Source organism: Leptonychotes weddellii, chromosome 2 (assembly GCF_054177405.1).
Source record: "Leptonychotes weddellii isolate Sample4059 chromosome 2, ASM5417740v2, whole genome shotgun sequence".
In the NCBI taxonomy this organism is placed as follows: domain Eukaryota; kingdom Metazoa; phylum Chordata; class Mammalia; order Carnivora; family Phocidae; genus Leptonychotes; species Leptonychotes weddellii.
In genome coordinates this window covers 160,427,689-160,452,042 of record NC_138370.1, presented here as the reverse complement: position 1 = coordinate 160,452,042, position 24,354 = coordinate 160,427,689, and the positions used below count along the sequence as shown (strand labels likewise).

The 24,354-nt window shown below is 38.8% G+C and overlaps 1 protein-coding gene across 2 annotated transcripts in view; it reads right to left on the bottom strand.

Annotated features, from left to right (window-relative positions):
* Nucleotides 1-1,815: 1,815 nt before the first annotated feature.
* Nucleotides 1,816-24,354, bottom strand: part of SEPSECS (Sep (O-phosphoserine) tRNA:Sec (selenocysteine) tRNA synthase) — a 37,024-nt gene continuing 14,485 nt past the window's right edge. For both annotated transcript variants that reach the window (XM_006744594.3, XM_031040498.2), the window contains exons 7-11: nucleotides 20,052-20,181; nucleotides 19,838-19,929; nucleotides 9,662-9,755; nucleotides 7,374-7,464; nucleotides 1,816-5,964 (exon numbers count right to left, since the gene is read on the bottom strand). In XM_006744594.3, the coding sequence (XP_006744657.1) occupies nucleotides 5,661-5,964; nucleotides 7,374-7,464; nucleotides 9,662-9,755; nucleotides 19,838-19,929; nucleotides 20,052-20,181 (711 nt within the window). In that variant the 3' untranslated portion in view covers nucleotides 1,816-5,660. The remainder of the gene's footprint in view (nucleotides 5,965-7,373; nucleotides 7,465-9,661; nucleotides 9,756-19,837; nucleotides 19,930-20,051; nucleotides 20,182-24,354) is intronic.

Here is a 24,354-nt window from a genome sequence, read left to right as displayed (position 1 = left end):
AAATTTTGATTAAAAACACGACGCAGGGGAGGCCTTTAGCCAAGCATCTGGGCGAGGTATTCCCAGGCAGGGGGCAGAGATATCTGGAACCAAGGCTCGAAGCAATGTGTGCCTGCAGTGTTTGAGGAACAGCAAGATGGCCAACTGGGCTGGAGCGGATGAGGCAAAGGTAAAACGTTGGAAGAAGAGTTAGAAAGATAAAGGAGGTAGGGGTAGGATGGCCACATGGTGCCGAACCTCTGGGGACAGCAAGGACTTGGGCTTCTGTTCAGCAGCATGCAGAGCCACTGCAAGAGCCTGAGCAGACAACTGATAGGATCCATGTCTTTAAAGGATCACCCTGGATATTGTATTCCCAATAGACTGCAAAGGGGCATGGATAGAAGACAGGGAGGCTCTTTGGGGGACACGGGAAGGGGAGGGTACTGCAATAATCCAGACCAGAAACACTGACAGTTCAGATTTGGCTGGGAGCAGAGGAGGAGGTGAGGAGGGGTTAGATCCTGGATAATTTTTTCAGGTAGCTCCAATATAATTTTTTGATGAGTGAGACACAGACTGTGAGAAAGAGAGGAGCAGAGGAGAACTCCAAGGTTTTTGGACTAGTAATTGAAAGAGCAGAAGTCTATTCAACTGAGAAGAGGAAGGCTCTGGGTGGAACAGGTTTTCTGGGGAAAAGATCAAAGAATCACCCTTGGCATGAGGGAGATGAACGTCTAGCACATCCAAGAGATGATCAGGCAGTTTCGTGAGTGTGGAGTTGAAGAAAGAGGTCTACTAGAGAAGTAAATTTGGGAGCTGTTAGTCATTCTACTGAATGTGGAAAGTCATCTAAGAATAGGACTAAATATAATGAACTGCTATGCTTGTGGGTCTGCTGGCTATCCCAAAAACTTTAGTCCATAATACAGCTGATTTGGAAGTCACTGTGGCACGAACTATTTCTGTACATCTCTCCTGAGTTGTGATCCAAGTTCAGGGGCATAAAATAGTGAATGCATTTTAAATATGTTTCTTAAAAATAGTTCTTAAGTGTAAATGCAAAACAGAAAGAAACTCATAGAAACCAAAATAGCAAATAGAAACCAGAATAGAAATAAAAAAAAAGATGGTCATCTAAAATCAACCACATACTTTTTAATTTCCACTGGAGAAGGGACAAAATCCATTGATGACACCCCCTCAAAGAGTTCTACTAAATTAACTAGAAAATGAATATATTTTTATTTAAATCTAGTACAAATTAACTTTATGTAGAGCATCATAGCAGTTAGTAACAGAAAGTGCTATACCGAGCTAAATCTTTACATATATTATCACCTTATTTAATCCTCAATTCTGTTAAGATTGTACCCATTTCACATATGATGGGACCGATATTCAGAGGTTAAATATGTGAGCTCACATGCTTAATAAGTACCCGTGCAGAGATCCAGCTCCAAATCAAATGAGAACTACTTGCAAAATTCAAACAGCACAATTTAAAAATGAAATCTGAAGAAGTAACATTATTTTATTTTCAAATAAAAGATAAAGTGTTTCTTTTAGAAAAGATGAAATGTTTCTATGCATCCAACTTTCTATAGTCAACAGATCCTTTGCAAAACATTGCTGGAATGTCATCTCCTTCATCTTTAAACAACAACAACAAACTAGCCCCCAACCCCGTGATTCATGATTCCCATTGTAAATAGGACTTTTCTTGCTGATTGGTACTGATGACTGAATCAAAAAATGAGCAAGTAATTTGGTGTTCGTTATCTGTACTTTCAGATTTTATCTGCAGCAATGATTAGGTAAAATAAGGAAACGTACTGTCAATGATTTATTAAAAATTTATTTCACGTAATAAATTATATAATTCATTTTTATTTTTAAACAGTCTACACCAAAAATATTTTTTGAAACATCTTTTTCTTTTGGTAAAACATACAGAGTAGCCGGCTGACATCAGCTTCAATTCTAGTAGGTAGAGTCCCCTCACAATTACACAGTGAAACATAGCTGTTCTTCACATTTCTCTAAAAGATCAAGTTGACACCGCTTGATAAAAACAAAACAGTATGAACACTTCCAGATTTTGCCTAAGGCCTTAGATTGACCTGAATAGTAGATGGGATATTATAAAGATATATTCATTAGCCCTGAACTCATCACCTGACACATGTACACACCATACGGCCGAAGGAGCAGGAAAGCAAGACGAAAGGCACAGAGGGACGCAGTGGGGACGTCTAAGACCTGTACGCTAAGTGCGGCTGCAAAATCAACACAACGTGACAGGAGAGGAAAAGCTGCTTCCGGGAATTTTTTTTAACTGCTAACAGCATATATACAGTTTTTATCAAATTATGCAGAGGGTACCTAACTTCTGAGATGACCAGGACAAGACAGATTATTTTTTCGTTCCAATATAAGGTCAACCTCATGAACGTAAAACCTAACAAAATCATTTAAGGGCTTGGGAGAAATCAGGACATCTTAGGAAATGGGAGGAGAAACCCCAAGCTTTGTGTGCACCAAACGTGTACGTATGCAAAAGCCTTTCTCTGAGTGTTACACGAACGAGACTCACCAGTTTGCTGTAGTTATTGTCAAGTGTTGGCTATTCTCCTCTTTGAAAGGACACAAGAATTTTACTCTCACAATGACCTATTAATTTCAAGATTAAAGTAATATCACTGGCTTAAAAAAACTGTCTTTATTTCATTCAAATTTTACTAAAGCCTCTCACAGGCATACAGTCTACAAATGAAAACACAGCCTATAGCTCAGGCCCGATGACAGTCATGATGGGGTGCTTACAGAAATAGAACCACAGGAAAGTTATGTGCTGGGGAGAAATATCAGAAAAAACTTCATTTATATTTAAATTTACCATTCTGTATATCAAGTGCCTATTAGCTGAACAGAAACTGTATTCAATAATTCATATTCTGTAACTTCATTCAACTAATACAAAAAGCTAAATAGAAAGATTTATGGTTGAACACTGAGCTCCTGAGGCTGGTATCACATATCATTCCCTGATAAGAGTGAGAATTCATCAACAGAGGACATAAGAGCCAAACTGAGAGCTGGATTTTAAAATACCTTTCCCTGCTGTGCGTATAAGTAACACACTGTGTAGTGACCTAAAGAATATTTTGTGTTACTCAATTTTCTTTTCTGGGAAGGCTACCACAGTCCAATGACTTTAAAAACCAAACTCCAAAACTCTACCTGAGAGCCTTAATAAGGGCAGTTGGATCATAAAGACGGGTCATCTTAGTCGTGATTGGAAACCGGATCGCCCCATTGCCCCTCTGCCATAGTTCAAGGGTAACAAAGGCCAATTATGAGGTTTACCGATCGGTACTAGCAATTTAAAATGAATAATTGTACGTATATACTTTTTTACACTTATATGTGGAAGTGGGCGAGAGTGAGCAAAAACGACCCTGGGGTGGGAGCGAAGGCAAGCCTGAATGTGCAGAATCTACAGCACCCCTTCAAAAACTCAGGAATTCCAGGACCTCAAGGTCAAATTTAAACCATCAGGAATAGCACTGTTATTCCAAAACCCCTGAAGAGAAAGAATAATAAAAACTGCAGCTGATTTTATGCGCCAGGAATGAAATGTTACAACACATCCATCATTCACATGTGGGTTCATGTAATTTATCTTCAATTAGAATTATTATCTATTCAGCAGCTGAAGCCCAAGAACTGCTGATACACTACAGATGAGAAAACATTTGCTGGTCTCTCGGCTCCGGCCTTCTCAAGCTAAATGATGATCACACGGTATAGATCACTTGTTCCAGAAACCCGGCCTGGCCCCCGCGTCCAGGAAGCTGCGCCACCAGCACTGAGCATCTGCAACATCGCTCCGTTCCCTCCGGCAGACTCGGGTCTACAACTCGGTCCCAAATTCACATAGAAAACCCCACACCACCTTTTAATCCAGGATTTCCTCCTCTAGAATGTGTTGTTATAGCTATTAGAAAAAGATATCTAAAATACTGGAACCCCAAAGATACAATAGTTTAAAAGTAACTTTTACAATATTGATAATTAAGTACTTTATCTCAACAGTCTCGACGTCCAAGGTGGTCAAGCTAGTGTCAGAGTATTTTAACTTACACACTGATGGGAGCGCTATATCTGTCTGAGTTCATGTGTGAGATGGTTTACGCGACCAAATCGACAGGGAAAAACACAACCCAGAAACCAAGGCTGCATTCTCAACTGCAATGTTTTCAAAATCATGTTCAGTGGGATGTCAGAGTAAGTATTTAATTGAAAAAAGGGTTCCACCTTTGGATAAGGACACATTTAAGTAGGCTTCCAAGGAATTCTCAGAGCCTGTAATATGCCAACAGGTAGGTTTACGAAGGCCCAAAATGATCTGCCCATGGAACACTTTATCCCCTGAGCATCTCATAGGAATACCGCTCCACCGAGCACGTCTTGAGAAATATGGCTTTGGCATTTTGGTGTACTCAAAAGCTTCACTAATTCCTCAGGCTTTGAGACATTAGTCTATTTCTTAAAAATAAGCAACAAAAATTGTTATAGCCAGTAAGGCTGGAATACCAGACTAAGAAAGTGAGCATGTGGGAGGGGGGAGGACGGGAATACACCTGTTTAGCCTACTACATCATTTTCACCTCCCTAGCAAAAATATGTTCAAAAATACCCAGGTTAACCACTCTTGATAACGGCTGTGCACAACACCTAAACAAACCGATATGCAGAGCCTGCTTAAAGCAAAAACAGTAGAATAAAGTTTTCACTGGCCCAAATGGAAAAATGCGCAAGGGCCACAGAATCTCATGTTTAGAACGGGTAACCCCGGTTATCACTTAAGAATCTAACGCTGTACAGTTTGATAACATTTATAGAGCTCTCTTCTTTGAAGCACTACTGTTGCTGTGGGAAACTTCACTTGAGGAGTTGGTTCAGAGTAGTACTTCCTCGACCTCAGTATTATTGAGATTTGGGGCTTTGTCCTGGGAAGTTGTCTCCTCCACTGTAGAATGCTGAGCAGTAGCACCCCTGGCCTCCACCCCTGGATGTCAATAGCATTCCACAAGTTGTGACCACCAAGAATGTCCCCAGATGTTGCTTCGATATAAGCAAATCATCCCCAGTTGAGAAGCACTGCTACTGCGTGAAAACTAAAGCTTACGCCTGGACTCTGCTTCCCTGGGGAATGTCCATTTCACAGGCAGACCGTGACTTACACACATCAACCTCTTGTAAATAGTAGCACTAGATCATTCTAAATTCTCTGTGTCCAGAAACATAAGTAATTTGTGAATGGTAGAGAATGGTTAGGAGGAAGCAGTTTACACATTTCAAAAAGAATCAGAAGTAATTTTACTGTCACATTAGTAAGAATTATCTGAATCATAATGCTTAATTGACAAATATTCTAACAAATAGAAAAATCCTAATTGTATTTTATCTGTTAAGGATCATAATGATTGAGGCAGTCTAAGAAAAAAAAAAACGTAACAGTCATCAATGGCTAGCTCAGACCACATTCTGTATCTTGACCAAATATTCTCCATGACATCCTCAATTCAGAAACCGCAAGCCTTATCTTTAAACTGCTTATTTGTACTGCAGCCTCATCACTTCTCTCAAATGATCAAAAAGAAACCGTTCACATGTCATGAAGAATTCTGGTACGTGTCAAGAAGCACATTATCTAGTTTTAAAGCCATTTCTTCAATATCCACATCTTTAGTTGTGTCGTAATTGTCAACTCCAGACGCATTACTCTCTTTCTTTTGTTCTTTCCTTACTGTCTTTAAACACTTGTCAAGTCTCTTCATGAACAAGTCCACATCCTGTGTCTTCATTCCGATGGCCGCTGCAGCATTGAGGTAAGCGCAAGGGTAATGATTTGCATGTGACATAAAGCCTCGGAAAGTGTGGCCACTCACGGTTTGCACAGACCCAAGAGGCACAACCCTGAAAGAGAAAAGATTTACTATGTCTGGTGATGTTAACAGAATATCACCCATAGACAACAGATTCTCTGTGTTCCTAAGCTTTAGATCTACTGATAAAGAAGTTTAAAAACAGTCCATAAATCATGGCCTATGAAAACAGACGGTGGCAGCCTTAAAATAAAATTACACAATACACGGCTATTCTCCGTAGAAGAGTGCTGCCTGGAGGTGACCATTTACTATCTTCCATTAAAGAGCTGTAACTTCTAGGAATCACAAATACTTTTGAACCTTCTTCAGAGAAAAAAGAAGAAAATTACTTGTTTTTGTACTAAATATGGAATCTGACTTCACATATATGGAATCTGACTTCACACATATATCCTTCAACGGGATACTGAAGTTTCTTAAGTCAAACCACGTTGACTAACTGCCGTGTATCACCTCCAATAATCAACAAGCTGAAATTACACCTATCTGATCTGTGCTGTGCAATGGAGGGTTTTAAAAGTAAGGATCCAGCAAAAATTCCGTGACTGCTTACAGTGGTGTGGTGGTCAGTAAGCGGTGATACCCGGCAATGGCACGTGCATTTTTTTAAGCTTGATTTCTTTGGCATACTTGATATAAGCAGATTTCTAACAGTACTTAAAAAAAAATAAGATCAACCTAAACAAAAAGACAAATAGTGGCAACGCTAAAAGCAAGGCCAAGAAAACCATTTTAGAAGCGTCAAAACTATGCTGTATATGGATATAGTTCATCAAGGTAAAAGCTGAATTAATCTAAGATTTTTTTTCTTTTAAAAAATTGTCCTTGATGTGAAATCTCTAGTCTCTGGTAGTCAGAGAGAAATTCTTTAATAGAGGCACGTAAAGAAGAGTACTTAGAGCAAGATATTTCTTTTCAAGTCATTTTTCTCTGACCTCATCAAATATAAAATGAAAAATGAAATTCATTTTTAAGCCATGTACATATAAGAGCAAAAAGTACATTTTTCAAAGGCAGTACTCAGACAAGAATTGCATAACTTTTTGGTTCAGGAAATGGGCTTTTCCTTAAAAATGTTTTCATCTGAATTTAGTAATGAAGACGACTTATTTCTAGCACCACAACGTGACACCACTGAAGATGATCGAACAAAGGAAAATAACGATGAAAATCTGTACAGAGAGGTGATGAAACTTTGTTTCTGTATGTCCATGAAAACAGACAAGGCCCCTATCCTTCTGAGACTGCTTCAAGCGCGGGCCTTCCACAGGTGGGCCATCACAGCCTTACACACTCTCCACCTCATCGTTCCTCACCCATGATGAGCTCTCAAGCTCAGCATATAGCTGGGGGACAACTGTTCAGGAAAAAACACTTTATTACAGTTAACTTTTTGGAAAAGCCAAATAAATCCAGGCCTCTTTCCCACATACCTACCTGGCTCCAGAAACCTGTCTGGTAAAAAGCATTGAGCCAAGCTGAGTGATGGCTCTGTCTTGGTGTTCACCTAGTGTCTTAAGTGTCACAGCTGAAAAAGAAAAAAGGATCCCAATGTACCTTGGTTCACCAGCACAAAATCACTCAAAAAATAAATACTTAATGATGGAGACCCTACTTTTGTGTGTGCGTTAAAATACGCGTAACATCAATTTACCACCTTAACCATTTTCAGGGATATTAAACACAGTCACACTGTTGTGCAACCATTCGCACCATCCATCCCCGTAACTCTTTTCATCCTGCAAGACCGAAACACTGTACCTCCTCAACAATAACTCTCCATTCTCCTCTCCCCTACCCCGACCCCCTGGCAACAACCACTCTAGTTTCCGTCTCTAAGATTCTGACTACTCTAAGTACCTCGGACAAAAGGAATCATACACTCTTTGTAACTGGCATGGAGACATTACTTTTTATTCATTGTCAAGTGGCATGATTCCATTTTAATGTACTTAATACATTATAGTAAGGATCTGTTTGCATATCAGACAAAAAGATGTTAATACAAAGTAACCTACTCAGAACCAGAACAGAATTTCCCTCTCACCTTTCTAAAGAGTGAACTTTCCAATTAAAGATGGAACACTGACACGATCAATATGGCAGTTTATTAAAATTCAACCACGTTTTGAGACCTTATAAAATGAAAGTGTGGGATATTTTCAGTATATATGTAAGACTAAGTAAGATCAACTTCTGCACATGAAAATGAGAATTATCTTTCTGAGGTTATGTGGGTAAACTATATTCTCACCACCACCACTAGCTACCATCTCCTGAGGATTGACTTACCATACTAGGTACTTTACAATCTCAACTGTTCTTTTTTTTTTTTTTTAAGATTTTGCACTGAGTGCAGAGCCGGACCTGGGGCTTGATCTCACAACCCTGATATCATGACCTGAGCCGAAATCAAGAGTCGAACGCTTAACCAACTGAGCCACCCAGGTGTCCCTCAACCATTCTGTAACTATGCGAGGGATCATTATCTCCATTTTATAGATGGGGGAAAGGAGATGAGAGGTTAGTACATGGCAGAATTGGGATTCAAACCATACCATATCATCTTCTACAACATCTACATAGATTATAAACCAGCAAAGGACTAACTAGGGTGGGCTTTATTATATATCAGTGGTAAATGATTTTCCATGGAAGCCGATTCCTAAAAAAGGCTTCAGTTACAAGTGATTGATTCCTTACTTTCCTTAGATATACATGAAATATGAAACATGTTAGACTGTATGTATTCACAAAAGGGATAATCATGAAACTTAAAAGTTAAATGCACAGGGGCACCTGGGTGGCTCAGATGGCTAAGCGTCTGCCTTCGGCTCGGGTCATAATCCCAGGGTCCTGGGATCAAGCCCTGCATCCGGCTCCCTGCTTGGCGGGGAGCCTGCTTCTCCCTCTCCCTCTACTGTTTCCCCTGCTTGTGCTCTCTCGCTCTCTCTGTCAAATAAATAAAATCTTTAAAAAAAAAAAGTTAAGTGCATAAAAGTCAACATTCATATTAACCTGTTTAGTAGGCCTTGTACTATGTGACAAAAATATATAGTCCTTATACAAAGGAAATTATCATAAATACAGAGTTCTCTAACATAAAGGCACTCAGGAAAACAATCATAGCATTAAAAACAATATAGATCTAATTTCTAATATTATGGTGTTTTGCTAACTGGTAGAAATTTTTTAAAAATTTTTACAGAGTTCTTGGGCGCCTGGGTGGCTCAGTTGGTTAAGCGACTGCCTTCGGCTCAGGTCATGATCCTGGAGTCCCTGGATCGAGTCCCGCATCGGGCTCCCTGCTCAGCAGGGAGTCTGCTCCTCCCTCTGACCCTCCCTCCGCTCATGTGCTCTCTCTCATTCTCTCTCTCTCAAATAAATAAATAAAATCTTTAAAAAAAAAAAAATTTTTACAGAGTTCTTTACTAGTGACTAAATTATTATTATTTTGGTTAGAAGCAGGAGTTAAAGTATAATTTTCTGTATATGCATTATAATACTTAATATTGATTTGGATTCTTTTCAGTGTATACTTTTTATCTCAGAAATACATTAAAGCATTCTTAAAGGCTAAACTTTTTCAATTTCCAGATTAATACTGTAATGAATTTAGAAACATCCTTGTAACCAGAAAGAATCCATACTCTTTCTAGAAATACCAGCTCCCTGGGGAGGGTTAAGAAGCACTGATTTTTTTTTCCTTAAGAAAAATATATTACCTAAAGATATAGGATTGTGAGGTGTATGCAACAGCCTTTCATTGTAGTTTTCTGACAGCTTCTTTAGTTGGCTGGACAAGTATGAAAACATCTCCTGCAACAACAAAATGTTACATTTAAAGGAAATCAAATAAATGCTTACTGCAACCTGCCAGATTAAATAAGACAAAATCCGTCTGGTGTGATGTCTGTGCTGTAAATTAACACATCTACGTGCTCTAGGAGCAATTCTTTCCTTTGATGACACAATACAGTGAGATTCGAAGCTGCCACAACTATCAGAAACCACAGGATTTAGGTAAAGAAGGCAAAGGAATAGCACATTTCCTGCCTGGGGGCTATTATGTATCTATCACAAATCCATCCTCTTTTCAGAACCTCCAGGGTGACCACTCTAGTCCAAGCAGCCATCAACCTGTTCCCTGGACCACGGCCAAGATTCTAAACGATTTCTCTACTAGCCTTCCTGCCCCTCTACAATCTGTTCTACATGCAGAGGCCCTGCATAGTCTCTGAAAAGCATAATGCAGACCATGTCCCTCCCGATGACTGACTCCCTTCTGTAAGGATTACCTAGAAGGCCCCAAATGAATAGCGTGGCCAACATAGCCAACTGGGCAACTGTCACCCCCACATTTAGGACAGCACTGGCCACATCAGCCTCCTTTCCAACTGCTGAACACGCCAAGCTCCTTCTAGCGCCAGAACCTTCATGCCTGCTTCCCCTGAACTCAGACAGCTCTTCTCCAGCAACATTCCATGGGACCTCCCTTCATGACTTCCCTATTAATGTACTCCCAATCTCCCTCCAACCACTACATATTCTGGGTTCTCCACTATACTTACCACAATCTGAAATTACCTCATTTACTTGCTTAAATGAGTACTCACTGTGACTACCTACTCAAAGGAAAACTTGAAAGCAGGGACTTGGTGTTCTTCACTACTGTTTTCCAAACACCAAGAAAAAATGTGCCAGACTTTTCATATGTAAGTAACTTAGGAAAAAGTAGTTTAAAATGCATTTCCTTTAAATTGCACAAACTCAAAATTAACAATTCCCTCAACTCAAAAGAATACAGGAACTAAAAATGAAAAGTTGTATTCTTGGTCCTACTCTGGAAAATAATGCATATCTAATAGTAGAAAATACAATAAAAATATTACATACATGTGCACATGTACGTAAGTAGTTTCACAAAGTTTACAAAATATTGTAAATAAATATTAAATTGGCAACTGTTTGACCTAAAATTATACTTTCTTCTAGTAAGTTCTTTATAAAGTGTTAAAATAAAAATCTGCCCAAATAAGTCTTTCCTGAAGAAGCCCATTTGCACTGACCTCCTCCAAGTCATAGTCAAAACACATAAAACTCTAAAGATACACCAAAGAGCCAATGGCCAACAGAGTTGGACCCAAGTAAAGACAGTAGGAAATGATATTTCTACTTCAAAGGCCACAAAAACTGCTTCCATTTTCTCTAATGTAAAGGTTAGATAGTCTGATCCTACTAAATCCTTCTTTTGTTAAGATCAAGAAGAAGAAAAGCCTACCAAGTTTGTTAATTATTAATGAGTCTACTTAAGATCACAAACATTTTTACCCTTGTCAACATGGTATATTTTATACTCTGGCCTGAAAAAATATGTAGTTATACCAGTTATATAATATATAGTTAGCTATTTCCAAAAAAAAGAGGAAATGTTTCCTTACTAACACCCCTAGAGGGTGCTTTTAAACTTACTGATGCACACATGGCTATTAAAAAACTGAGATTTTCCTAATATTCCATTTCTAATAACAAATCAGTTTTAACCGGTTCTAGTAATCACTTCCTAATGCCACTAGAATTCAGTTTTAACTGCAGCTAATATCTTTAGACTACAAACATAATGCTAAGGTAACTAAATCTTACATATCACTAGTATGGGAGTAATTAGACAAAAAAGAAAATACTTGTGAGTCAAGTTCACATCCTTCTGCAAATACTCTGTGTGAAGGGTTATGAGAGGTAATCCAATAAGCAAAGAAGCTTAAATATCTTAATGCACAATATACTGAATCCTACGATATTTGACAGCTTAAGGTCCCAAATGCTCCCCCATTAATATCACTACATTTAAAAAATATCATTTAGGAGACTGTACCACTATTTCCTACACTACTACTTAGCTAAGCAGTTTTTTCCTGATATATTAAAGATACTACAAAACCTGCACTATTTTTTTGCCACAGTTAAATCTATAACTGACATTTATTATAAAATACTTCTGTAAAGGGAGAAATTTATAAGCACCCAAAGCAAATGTATATAGAAAGATCTTACTTAAAAGAAATGAAATAGTATCGATTTTCTATGTCTTTTGTGCTGTATTTAACTTAATTTTAAAAGATTCTTCACCAGAGATAAACTGAACTGCATACCTGAATGCTAATGTCAGCTGTATTTCTAGAATAAAAATACAAAACTTTATGCCATAGTTCAAGATGTTAATGGAAGGGAAGCTGAATTACATGAAGCATTACCTTTCACAAACTGATCTGCAGTCGTAAAGCCCAACATTTAGCCTCTCCTTCCCCATAACCCCCAAATGTGCGTAATTCACTAAATTTTAAGGGAAAATGTCTTAGGTATCATGTTTTCTGAAACATAATGCTGCATGTTACAAGAGCAGATGAAAAGAGAACTTCGCAAATTATCATAATACGTCTTGGAGGGTCAGTAATAAATCAAAAGTGAAACAGACCAAGTGGTCTAACATGTCCACAATGGCATGAAAGGGCAGACGGACAGGTGACTGGGTACAGCTCCACACACACAGAGGCCCATATGCGCAGACACGTGGCTCTGCCTGTGACCAGCTGACAGGACCCAGGCATCCTCAGCAGGCCGGGCATCTCAGGCTAAAGCACGGCCTCCAAAAACCCTTCTGTCGAGGCCCCACAGCCAGGCCTGAAATGCCACGCTTTTGTTGAGATTCAACAACTCCACTTTTAGGGCGGCAAATCTCCTCATGTTTCCAAACTTAGCTTTGTCATAGGACAGTGTTTGAGGCTGTATGTCTGATGTTCTTCTAGTACTTAGCTTGTCTCCCAGAGCCTCAGCTAACAGATGCTAGCCGCTGGAGCAGCCATCCGCTGTCATTCCTCTTCTGCACTTGTCCAATTCAGCAGCTATTTGCAACAAGGAATGATTACCTGCTTGCCCTGTTCAGCAAAGCACTCTTCTAAAAGGAAAGCTAAGCAGAATGATGGCCTTCTCCAGAAGCAGAGAGAAGTGAGGAGAAACTTCTAAGAGCAATCTTTCTTTTTGCAGAGAGAAACTCATAGAGATGGTGTCTTAAATTTTAACCCCTTTTCTTAAAGGCCTCTTCAGTTAAATTCATGGCCATTTCTCCCCTCGGTGAAGATGTGTGGATCGGGAAGGGGCTGAGGGCAGAGGTTCAATCCACACACACAGTTCCACTCTCTCTGATCCTTTCACCCTTCAAAAAAGAAGGCTTGAGAAGGAATGGCTTCAAGCTGAGTTCTTGTCTGCCTCTACTGTGAAAAGATAAAGCCTTTTCTGAAGAGATATACTAGATGAAATAACCTCTAAAAATATCATTGTGATGAATAAGGGCACAGCATTATAAAAAAAAAAATCCTAAGTTTTCTTTTAACACTCCTTTTTGGTACACAATAACACTGATAATATAAAAAGGAGCTCTCAGTGATGGTATATAAATAGCTCTGGCTGAAGCAAAAGAGCTTTACGTCAGCTTCTCCAGAGCTGAACCAATAAACTATCACGATTAAATTTTCACAGTTCAAGAGCAAGTCCGTTTAAACAAAAGAGGCCCTTACTTCTGCAACAAATCCAATAAAAAAACAATATTTATGCCACATACATGCAATTACGGTTTATCGAGGACACCCACATTTTCCAATGAAAAGATCTGCCTGGTGAATGAAGTTGTTAAAGAGTAAACTTTTATTCACTTACAATGACAGAGTTCTCAAAGGAGCACTTTACTACTTTGAAGATTACTTCAGGTAATCTCTAAGTAAAGTCTATGCAATGAATTTTAAATAAAATCAATTAATATATTAGAGCCTTTGGGGTTTTACATACCTCCAGTAGCTAAGAATAGAGGCTCATGAGATCAGCATTTTTATGGCTCCAGTGCCCAGCCCAGAGCGGGAAAGCACTCCCTCAATGCTGGATGAGTGACTGGAAGCAGCGAGAAGAGAGTGGTGAGACATGAAGTGCAGAGGCTTTAGAATCACACAGACCTAATCAGACAGTGGCAGCTCTGGCACTTTTTGTGCTCTCTGGATAAGTACTTAACACCTCTGAGCCTCAATTTCATCTGTAAGATGGGGATCATACCTACCTCATAAACTTGCTTTAAGTAGTACATGAAATAATGAGTGTAATAAACCCCACAGAGCTCCTGGCACACAACAAACATTCATAAAAATGCTCGCTTTCCACCCACCTACTGTTCCGTCCTAAAAGAGTTTTCAGGTGGGGCGCCTGGGTGGCTCAGTCGTTAAGCATCTGCCTTCGGCTCAGGTCATGATCCCAGGGTCCTGGGATCGAGTCCCGCATCGGGCTCCCTGCTCAGCAGGAAGCCTGTTTCTCCCTCTCCCACTCCCCCTGCTTGTGTTCCTGCTCTCGCTCTCTCTGTCAAATAAATAAATAAAATCTTTAAAAAAAAAAAAAAAAAAGAGTTTTCAGGTTAAAATAACTAACATTAGTGGGGTGTCCGGGTGGCGCAGTCGGTGGAGCGTCCAACTCTTGGTTTTGGCTCAGGTCATGATCTCAGGGCCATGAGATCGAGCCCCATATAGGGCTCTGCGCTCAGTGCACAGTCTGCTTGGATTCTCTCTCCCTGTCCTCTGCCCCCCACCTCACACTTGCACACTCTCTCTCTAATAAATAAATAAACCTTTTAAAAAAATAACTAAAAAATAATAACTAACACTAGCTGGCAGGACTCTTACAGACACATGTTAATACCCTGTAGCTATAATCCTATTCTTGTCCTATCCCTGTGAATTCTACTCTACTCCATCTAGATAAAAGGAAAAGAACAAAGTTCTGGATATTGCAAAGAGAGGTTACCTCTTGACATCTGAGATGGAGCCATGCAATTCATAAATATCACTAGAACATAAAATCTGGCCCATAAAATATTTATACAATGATGAACAAAGTCCCAATGAGAAGCAAAGCTAGGCTACCTGCTGGATCTATTTACCAGTTAAGCTACATATTCCTACAGGTCATTCCCAAAGCAGGTGGATTTTCTTTTTCATGCTAAGCAAAATGTACACATGCATGAAGCCTGGAATCCTCTAAAAGTAGCTGAAAAATTTAAAGTCAAAACCTAAATATAAAAAATCAGAAGAACTATGGCATCACGGAAATTCTTAAGATTCCAACAGAGCACCCCTAAAATCAACAAGTCCTAAATCCTAAGGTAAGGAAATTATTTTGGAAGAGGACTACCTGCTAGAGAGGAAGACCTACTCCCAGAAGTATAGTACCTGTTATACACAACAGGTCATCACCATTTTAACTCACTTCTTTTCACAAATTTCCAACTATAACCATATAGAGAAATATTTCTATGAGAACATCTAATTCATAATGTAAGTCAGTATCAAAAAGTTAATTTGCTTTCTAATTTTCCAGAAAGATACTTATTCTGTGTAAAATAAGAGATGACTATACAAAACTAAACTAAATACCTTCCATTAGTTCATTCAACAAACATCTGATGAGCATCTACTATATCAAGCAAAGGACATGAAGAACAGAGGTATGAATGCAAACTCCAAGGTTGCACTCCAAGACACTAGTCTCCCAGACTACCCATAAGCAAGGACCAAGTTTCATTTCAGACACCTGATGGTGATTTTGAGGGGCATGCACTCAGATAATCAGCTTAATTTGCTAGTTAAATAAATTTAACTACAAAATCACTCTCCAGACCTATAGTAGTTTATTAGAGCAAATATACACTATTATTAGTTATCATATATAGTTTCAATTCAAGAAGAACAGAAATAGGAAATACTGAATAGTACACTTGCTTGGTATGATAATAACAGCATATAAAAAGTTTTAAAGTTTCTATCTACATTATAAAGAATAATCTTTAAATGTCTAACTTAAAACTTTATGTCATAGTCTTATCAGAGCTATTATATATTCCAAAAATCTGCAGAGGGATCATTGAAAGGTAAAGAGCAGCAACAATATAAGAAAAGACTATAACTAGGATAATTGAAAAGATCAGATAACAAGTTATATTATTATTATTTTTTAACAAGTTATATTATTAAAGCTTTGATATTTGGGATATTTATGCAGTCTGTCTCAAACTCCATAAAATATTATCTACCTATGTGTTAAAATGCTAGGACATTGTTGTTTCTTCTCTAAGTTTCTGTTACACATACAAGTGACCTGTGTGCCCACAAAACAATGGGTTTCAAACTAGGATGTGCATCAGATTCATCAGGGAAGTTTGTCACAAATGCAGCTGTTTGAACCCCACTCCAGACTTCCTGACTCTGAATTTAGCTAAAGGAAAGCCAATCTGATGAAATGATCTGGAACAGACTCTCCAATAACTGGCATAGTACTTTGCTTTCTAGACTCAGTCTAAAATACCCTTTAAGAGTTCGACAGTGATTTTGGTCATCCCTTCTAGTTTATGATGACACCATAGGAGTCTAATAAATGGACGAGTTGTACTTCTGTAGAACAGATGTCGCTTCCTCAGGGCGGCCTTCCCCAACCCTGCCAGAACTGGCTGGCTTAGGTGCTACACGCTCCCATACATTCTGCTTGTCCTTTCATAATGCCAAACAGATTTATAATTGTTTATTTAATATCTAGATTTCCCCCGACTATAATTTCCATGATGGTAGAGACTATGTGAGTCTCATTTGTGAATTTACTTTAGGGCCTATGCATAAACATTTCTTTGTCTGAATAAATGAACGAGCAGAGCAAGGTCCAATACTGCCAAAGTAATGTGAGACCAGACTATAAAGGATCATGATGGCAGGCTAAGGAATATGGACTTTGTCTTGCAGGCAACCAGAACCCAAAGCAGAATAACTTGAAGAACTTTAAAATATTAATCTGGCACTCTGCTATAACATAGCAAATTAGAGTAGACTAAGACTGGGGCTCAGGAGAAGAATTGGTCAATTACTGTAAGCACCCAGCTGTGATATGGTAAGGGCCGGAGTTAGGGTGGTAGCAGCAGAAGTGGAAAGGAGGAAATGAATGTTGGGAAACATTACAAAGGACTCAAGGGTGTAAGAGAAATCAAAAGTATCAGTGTTAGAAATCTAGTTTATTTTTTTTTTTTAAGATTTTATTTATTTGACAGAGAGCGACACAGTGAGAGAGGGAACACAAGCAGGGGGAGTGGGAGAGGGAGAAGCAGACTCCCCGCTGAGCAGGGAGCCCGACGTGGGGCTGGATCCCAGGACCCTGGGACCATGACCTGAGCTGAAGGCAGACGCTTAACCGACTGAGCCACCCAAGTGCCCCAGATACTCTAGTTTAAAACGGAAAAGGGAATTTGTTGGTTCATCTCACAGCCAAGTCTACAAGCAGACATGGCTGGATCCAGAGACTCAAATGACTCTTAATTCCATTTTCCCTCTCATATTCTCGAGTCCCAGGAAGGCTTTCTTGGCATGGCCAGAAATATGGCAGCTGAGTAGTTTACTATCTGCAAAGCAGCAAACCCTCTCGCTCTCTAAAGGATCTATCAGACCTGCTGGAAGGACTCCACCTCCACATGCCCACCTGTGAACCACGCTAGCCAGATCACATGCCCACTCCTCTGAGCAAAGCAGGAAGGGAGGCTGTGATTGATAGTCTCAGTAGGATCACCTGGAGTCAGGGAGGGGCCGTTCCCAACAATAGTGATTCTGCACAAGCAAATGGCTTATATCCTTTCTAAAATATATAACTGAGCTTTTTTGGCCAAGATCACTAAATTTATTCATTGTTTTTGCCGCCTTTGGGTATTAGTGGACCTAAGTCTTCAGATTTATAGCTATATAAGATAACTACATAGCTACCAGGCTAGACTATTTATCCATGTAAGAAAAAAGCAGAAGAGTTTAGAGGTTAAGACAGAGGATCAGAGGCCCAATTGCCTAGCTTTAAACCCATGTCCCACAATTTACCTCATATATGTTACTTCTCTATCCTTCCATTCCCTGTAAAAATGAGGATAACGGAAACACCTGACAAAAAAATCTGTGAGTTCAAGTATCTTTTCCACAGTGAAACAACCAGCTATAGGAGAGCTAAGGTCCACTGACATCTAATACAACTAAACTCTCATATAAACAATATAAACCCATGATAGTTTTGCTCATCTATAATCAGGCTTCATCTGTCATATGGAAAAAAGGTTCCTTGGAGGATTTATTGAGGTCTTCTCTTAGCTACAACAATCTATGACCACGATGATTACCTTTGGGAGTTTATCAAACTGGAGTTTTATTCTAATCATTTGAAAATCTTTGTTAGGTTTATTGGGGCATAATTTACATATAGCAAAATTTCAGAGGCCCAGTTTTTAGGGGCCCACTTCCATGAATTTGGACAAACATACAGTTATGAAACTACTCCCACTATCAAGATATAGACCATTTTCCCATCCCATGAGTCCCCTCCCTCAACCCGTGACTCTGGAAACCACTGATCTTTTCTCTGTCCTGATATTTTTTGCCTTTTCCGGGGTGGCATATAAATGAAACCATACAATATGTAGCCCTTTGAGTCTGGCTTATTTCATTTAGTATAATGCATTTGAGAGCCACTATTTTGTTGCTTATATCAGTAATTTGTTCCTTTTTATTGCTGAGTATATATGTACCACAGTTTGTTTATACACCAGATGCTGGGCATTTGAGTTGTTTCCAGGGTTTGGCAATTATGAATAAAATCACTATAAACATTCATGTATAGGTTTTTGTACAGACATAAATTTTCATTTCCCTTGAGTAAATAGCTAGGAGTGGAATGGCTAGTTTATATGGTGAGCATATGTTTAACTTTATGAAAACTGCAAAAGTGTTTTCCAAAGTTACTGTACCATTTGTGTTCTTACCAGCAATGTCTGAGAGTTCTCTACTTGCTTGAGACCTTTGCCAGCATTCAGTACTGTCAGTTTTCTTTATATTAGCCCTTCTACTAGGTGTGTAGTGGTATCTCCCTGGTTTTCAGGTGCATTTCCTAAAGACTGATGTTCAGCCTCTTTTCCTACATCACGTAAATCTTAAGAGATGTCCTCATAACACAAAGTAAGCAATTACTTTCCTATGGACTGAACTGGTGGAGGGAGAGTGGTGACTAGAGGAAACTAGGGAACAAAATTCATAAAGCTGTTGAGAGGATCTATCAGATAATACATGTAAAATATCTTAAAATAAAGTACTATTATAAATCTAAGGGACTTTAATTGCTACTAAATGTTAGAAACTTACACAGATACAAAAACTGTACCAGGAGCCTCTAGCTCTCCCAGATGGGAGATGAATAAAACATTTTAGTCTGACCCACCCTGCCAACACTGTCTCTGTCTACAATTTTGGAGTTGTCCTGAATTAATTAAGCCAGTTTTTAGTGTTGGAGACAAAGTCCAGTTTTCATTTCTTTTCACAGCCAACATAATCAATGAGTTCAGCATTCCAGTAATGTCAAGGGATGAATTTATTATTTTAGAATGAGAAGCTGACCAACTTCTGACCGTTCTTCCTCCTGTGACTGACATCTCACACCTATACAAGTCTTCAGACTTCCAAAAACAGAAAGAAAAACTTGTCCGTTTGTCTCTCAAGACCCTCTATCTTTAAGTGACACATGACCTGAATCTTACTAAACTAATAAGAATCTCTATGTAGAAGTTTCTCAAAAAAAAAAAAAAAGCAAACTCACCTGCCCAAGATCCCTCACAGTATCTGAACACACAGGAGACAATGATTAATTGAAAACCAACTGGAGTGATTCCAGATCAAAGTAAATCCCCTAGGACCACACTAGCTATCTATACTCTCAAAGTGGCAAACCAAAAGGCAAAAACACCAATAATTTGGAATAATTTTAGTCAAGGGTATTATTTTACACCTGAAGGGAAAGCTTACCTTTCTTTCTTTTAATAGCTTCTTATAGCCATTTGATCCAAGTGATAATAAAGTAATAAGGACATCTAAAGAAGGTGAAGCTGAAGCTCTTCCTGAAATAAGATACAGGAAGGGGGTAAAACACCTTTAGAAAATAAGATTTATTATAGTAGCCTAGTACAAATGGATTTTTGTTTGTTAGTTATTTTTTCTGTAGAGCAACTGATTTATTTACCTGGATACATCTTGCTGATTTCCTGAATGAAGGAATCATTAAAGCCAGCAATTATAGCGCCACCTACCGGAACCATAAAATTTTTGTCCAAGCTCTGAACAAAAGCATCTATTCTGCCAACCCGAGCCCCCTAGAATGAAATAACATGTAATGTTACATATTGGCTTCTAGGAAAAGAAACAACAACTGCTATTAAGATATAAGTACCATCAAACAATGCATGAAAAATCGGAAATAGATCAAATATCTTTTCTTTGTAACAGTGCCAATAAAGGATTTTTAAGTATGAAAATGAGTTTTTAAATGCTGCTCCTCTTATGTGAAAGAGCACTTTATTTGCAAACTGCTTTCATACCAAAAAAAAAAAAAAAATCATTAAATCCTCACAACAACCTTGGGAGGAAGGCAGAGTTTCAGTATTAGTTCAGGTGGGAACTCAGCTTTTTACCTTAAAGTTGGCTAGGAGAGTAGATTCCTCCCCACGCCTCTCATCTGTGATCTTCTATTTGACAATAAATGCCAACAGTGGGTCCTGCAACTCTTAAGTAATTTTAAACACCCTCTGTGAGTTCAAGAGTGGCCACCGTAATCTAAGGGACAGTAGCCACTCATGTTGCCAATCAGTTATACATTTAAGTCCTTCTCTTTGATGCTGGGATAATCTACTACCTGCATGACTACTTTAAGCAACAAGCTCTGTTCCCACCACCACTCAGATCACAAAAGAGAAAAAAAAAAGTTTATTTTTAACATCAACTAACGGAATTTTTTTGTATACTCTTGGCAATGTTTCTATATAACTCACGTTTCCTAATGTTATAATCTTAGATGATCTCAGTCCACTGCAAATGAACTCCAAGTGAAAATCTAATATTCCAGTGAAAAATTGAATACTTACTTACCAGAAATGTAAAAACTAAGTTCTAGTCCCCATCCAACATAGTCTGTGACCTTCTATCCAATATGCTTCAATTTTCTCCTCTTAAAGATAGAGATACTATCTAAATTTCAACTAAGATCGTTTTTTTCTTTATCTGTAGCAACAGATTTTCAATCTGTATTCACAATCTACATTCCTATTAATATTATAACCACATTTGACCTTCATCTTCACACTTTCCCTCCACATCTATATCTCAGGGAGAATAGAAAGAGCAGATAGCTGGCCTAATCTGAGAGACCAGATCCAGGCAATAGGGAGAAGCACAAAAGCAGGAAAGGGAAGCCGACTACTTTGGAAGCTACTGCATGATTGTTTAAATCTTAACCTTTCCCTGTTACTCTTCTAATTTCCTCATAAACTATGATCAAAGAAACTCTCACCATATCACAGGAAAACAGAAAGAAGCATATAATAACTAGTAGAATAAATAACCAAACAGCACGCAAAGTAGTAGAACGTAAAAATAAAGAGGAATTCTTAGAATTGTCTTTTATTAACATTTAAGTACTGTCCAAGGCTTCCTGAGAGAAATGTGAGCCTCAATCAGGAGGAGGAGTATTAAGAGAACAATCACTGCCAGACTTTGCTAGAACCCTTCATCACTAAAACACAGAAAGCATAAAGGGCAGCACACTCCGTGGCAAGAAAACAAACAGCCTCACAAAAAACAAACGGTTTTATCAAAGAAACAGAGTGAATAAGCCCCAATACGTACCTACATATGTTTTAAAAGAAAAATAAAACTGCAAATAAATGTGGAAGTGAAGTATGGAGTTGGTTTTTTTTTCTCATTTTTTTTTAAATGAAAACACATTTTTTGCCAGTTTTATTGATATAATTGACACATTATGTATAAGTTTGAGGTGTATGATATGATGATTTGATATATGCATATATAATGAATGGATTACCACCGTAAGTTTAGTCAATATCCATCAAGTATGGCTTAATAAGTTAACTGCTTAGCGAAAAAGAAAAACAAAAAAACCCAGCAAGCTGGACCCACTCTCACTAAAGTCAGAGGAAAAAAACCCCAGAAGGCTGAAGGGGCTTAAATAAAATAGGGAACATAGGGGCATGTGCTATGAAGGGAAGGGCTGCGATTTATCAGTTCATTCGTCTCCTTGTTTACTCACAAAAGAAATATCTGGGCACCTATCAGCTGCCAAACATTGCTTAAGGTTCTAGGGATAGTGGTAGCATTAATAAAACAGATAACTGTTCATATAATAATAACTTCTGTCAGAATTTACTGAGAACTTACTTAGCACCAGGCACTGTTCTAAGCACTCTGCATTCTTAACCCATTTAGCCCTCATAATAACCATACGAGGTAGATGCTACTATAATAGCTATTTTACAGATGAGAAAATTAAGGCACAATAAAATTAAAGTGGCCTGCCCAAGGTCAGAAATGTACTTAATAGCACAGCTGGGACTCAAATCCAGGCAGTTAAAGCACCTTACTGAAAGTCACCCAGGAAATCAAAGACACAGCAGGAACTAAAACCTAGGTAATCTGGAGGAAGAGCCCATGTTTATAAAATAAAATATTATTCCTGTGGCATTTCCATTCTTCCAGCTACCCAAGCCAAAGCCCTGGAGTCCCTGAATTCTCATTTCCTTATACCTCACGTCTGATTCATCAGCACACCCTGTAAGATCCACTCTCAAAATACATCTGAATCCAACCATGTCTTAACCTTAACGGCCATCACCCTGGCCCGGGCCACCGACACATTTCACGTGGGCTCTGCAACAGCCTTCCACTCTTGCCTTCCTATAGTCTGTTACCCACATAGCAGCCAGAATGAGGGCTGAAAAACGTAAATGACATGTCACTCTCCTGCTCAAAACCTTCCCGTGGTTGACGACCATACCAAGGATAAATTCCCCAATCCCTAGCACACCTCAAATCTCTTTACTACCATTGCTGTCCTCATTTGTCCTGATCCAGCCATACTGGCCTCCTTCCTTCCTTACATCCTCTGAGCACACTCCTGCCTGGGTCTTGGCACTTGCTGTTACCTTCTGTCTGGACTCTAGAAAGCTGCAGGGCTCACTCCTTCCTATCACTCAGGGTTCTGCTCAAATGTTACTTCCTGGGAGAGGACTTCATGGATCACTCCATCTAATCTGACACCCCCTCCCCAATCCAGAGCATTTATCAAGACCTGTCATACTTATTGTTTACTATCTGCTTCTGCTCCATGAAGATAAGGATTCTGCTGTATTCACTACTGTATCCCCACTGCCTAACCTGATGCCTGGCACATGAGGGGGAACCCTGTAAATATCTGTTGAATGAACTGACAAGTAGGTCTGTGAATAAGTAGTATAACACCTACTTTTCCCAAATTCTTAGTAAGCGAAGCTGATGCTTCCCACACTTTGGGAGCTTTGCAATCCATTCTGACTCTAAAATAATCAATCCAAGTATTTCTGTGACTCTACAACATCCCTCTCCATTAATCTGTCCTACCACCCATATTCCATCAGTCTCCTAAATTAGTCAGTTTAGTATATAATCAGAAGTATTCGTTCTTCAAAGCCACCTTCCTGGGGATGACACGTGCATACCAGAATGTTTTATATGCTCTTCATTAAAACATTCTGGGTGTCACCTTTAAAATAAAAAAAACAGGGGGCAGTGCCTGGGTGGCTCAGTCAGTTAAGCATCTCCCTTTGGCTCAGGTCATGATCCCGGAATCCCGGGACTGAGTCCTGCATCGGGCTCCTTGCTCAGCGGGGAGTCTGCTTCTCCCTCTGCCCCTCATCCTACTCTCGTGCTCTTTCTCTCTCTCTAATAAAAAAAATCTTTCAAAAACATAAAAATAAAATAAAATGAGTAAAGCTGAAACATTTTAGTTACAGCTCTTTCTCCACTAATTGATTACTACAACACTATCTTCTCAAGAAAGTATTTGTAATTTCAGCACTTTGTTTTTTAAGAGAAAATATGAGGCTCTGAAGTCACACTGAACTAAATGGGCCATTTTGTAGCTATGGGACCTCGGGCTAGTCACTTAATCCTTCTGAGTTTGTTTCTTCATTTGTAGAAAGGAAATAATAAGTACACCTTAAATTGTTAGGATTAAGCTAATAAACTTTAAAGGTCTAAGCAGGATGCCTGACAAATGGTGGGTACTCAATAAATGGCATATATTACTAAGAAGAACTATTTTTTTTTTTTTAAATTGGTTTAGTACCAGGTTCCCTATGAACATCTTTTTTTTTTTTTTTTTTTTTTAAAGATTATATTTATTTATTTGACAGAGACACAGCAAGAGAGGAAACACAAGCAGGGGGAGTGGGAGAGGGAAAAGCAGGCTTCCCGTCGAGCAGGGAGCCTGATGTGGG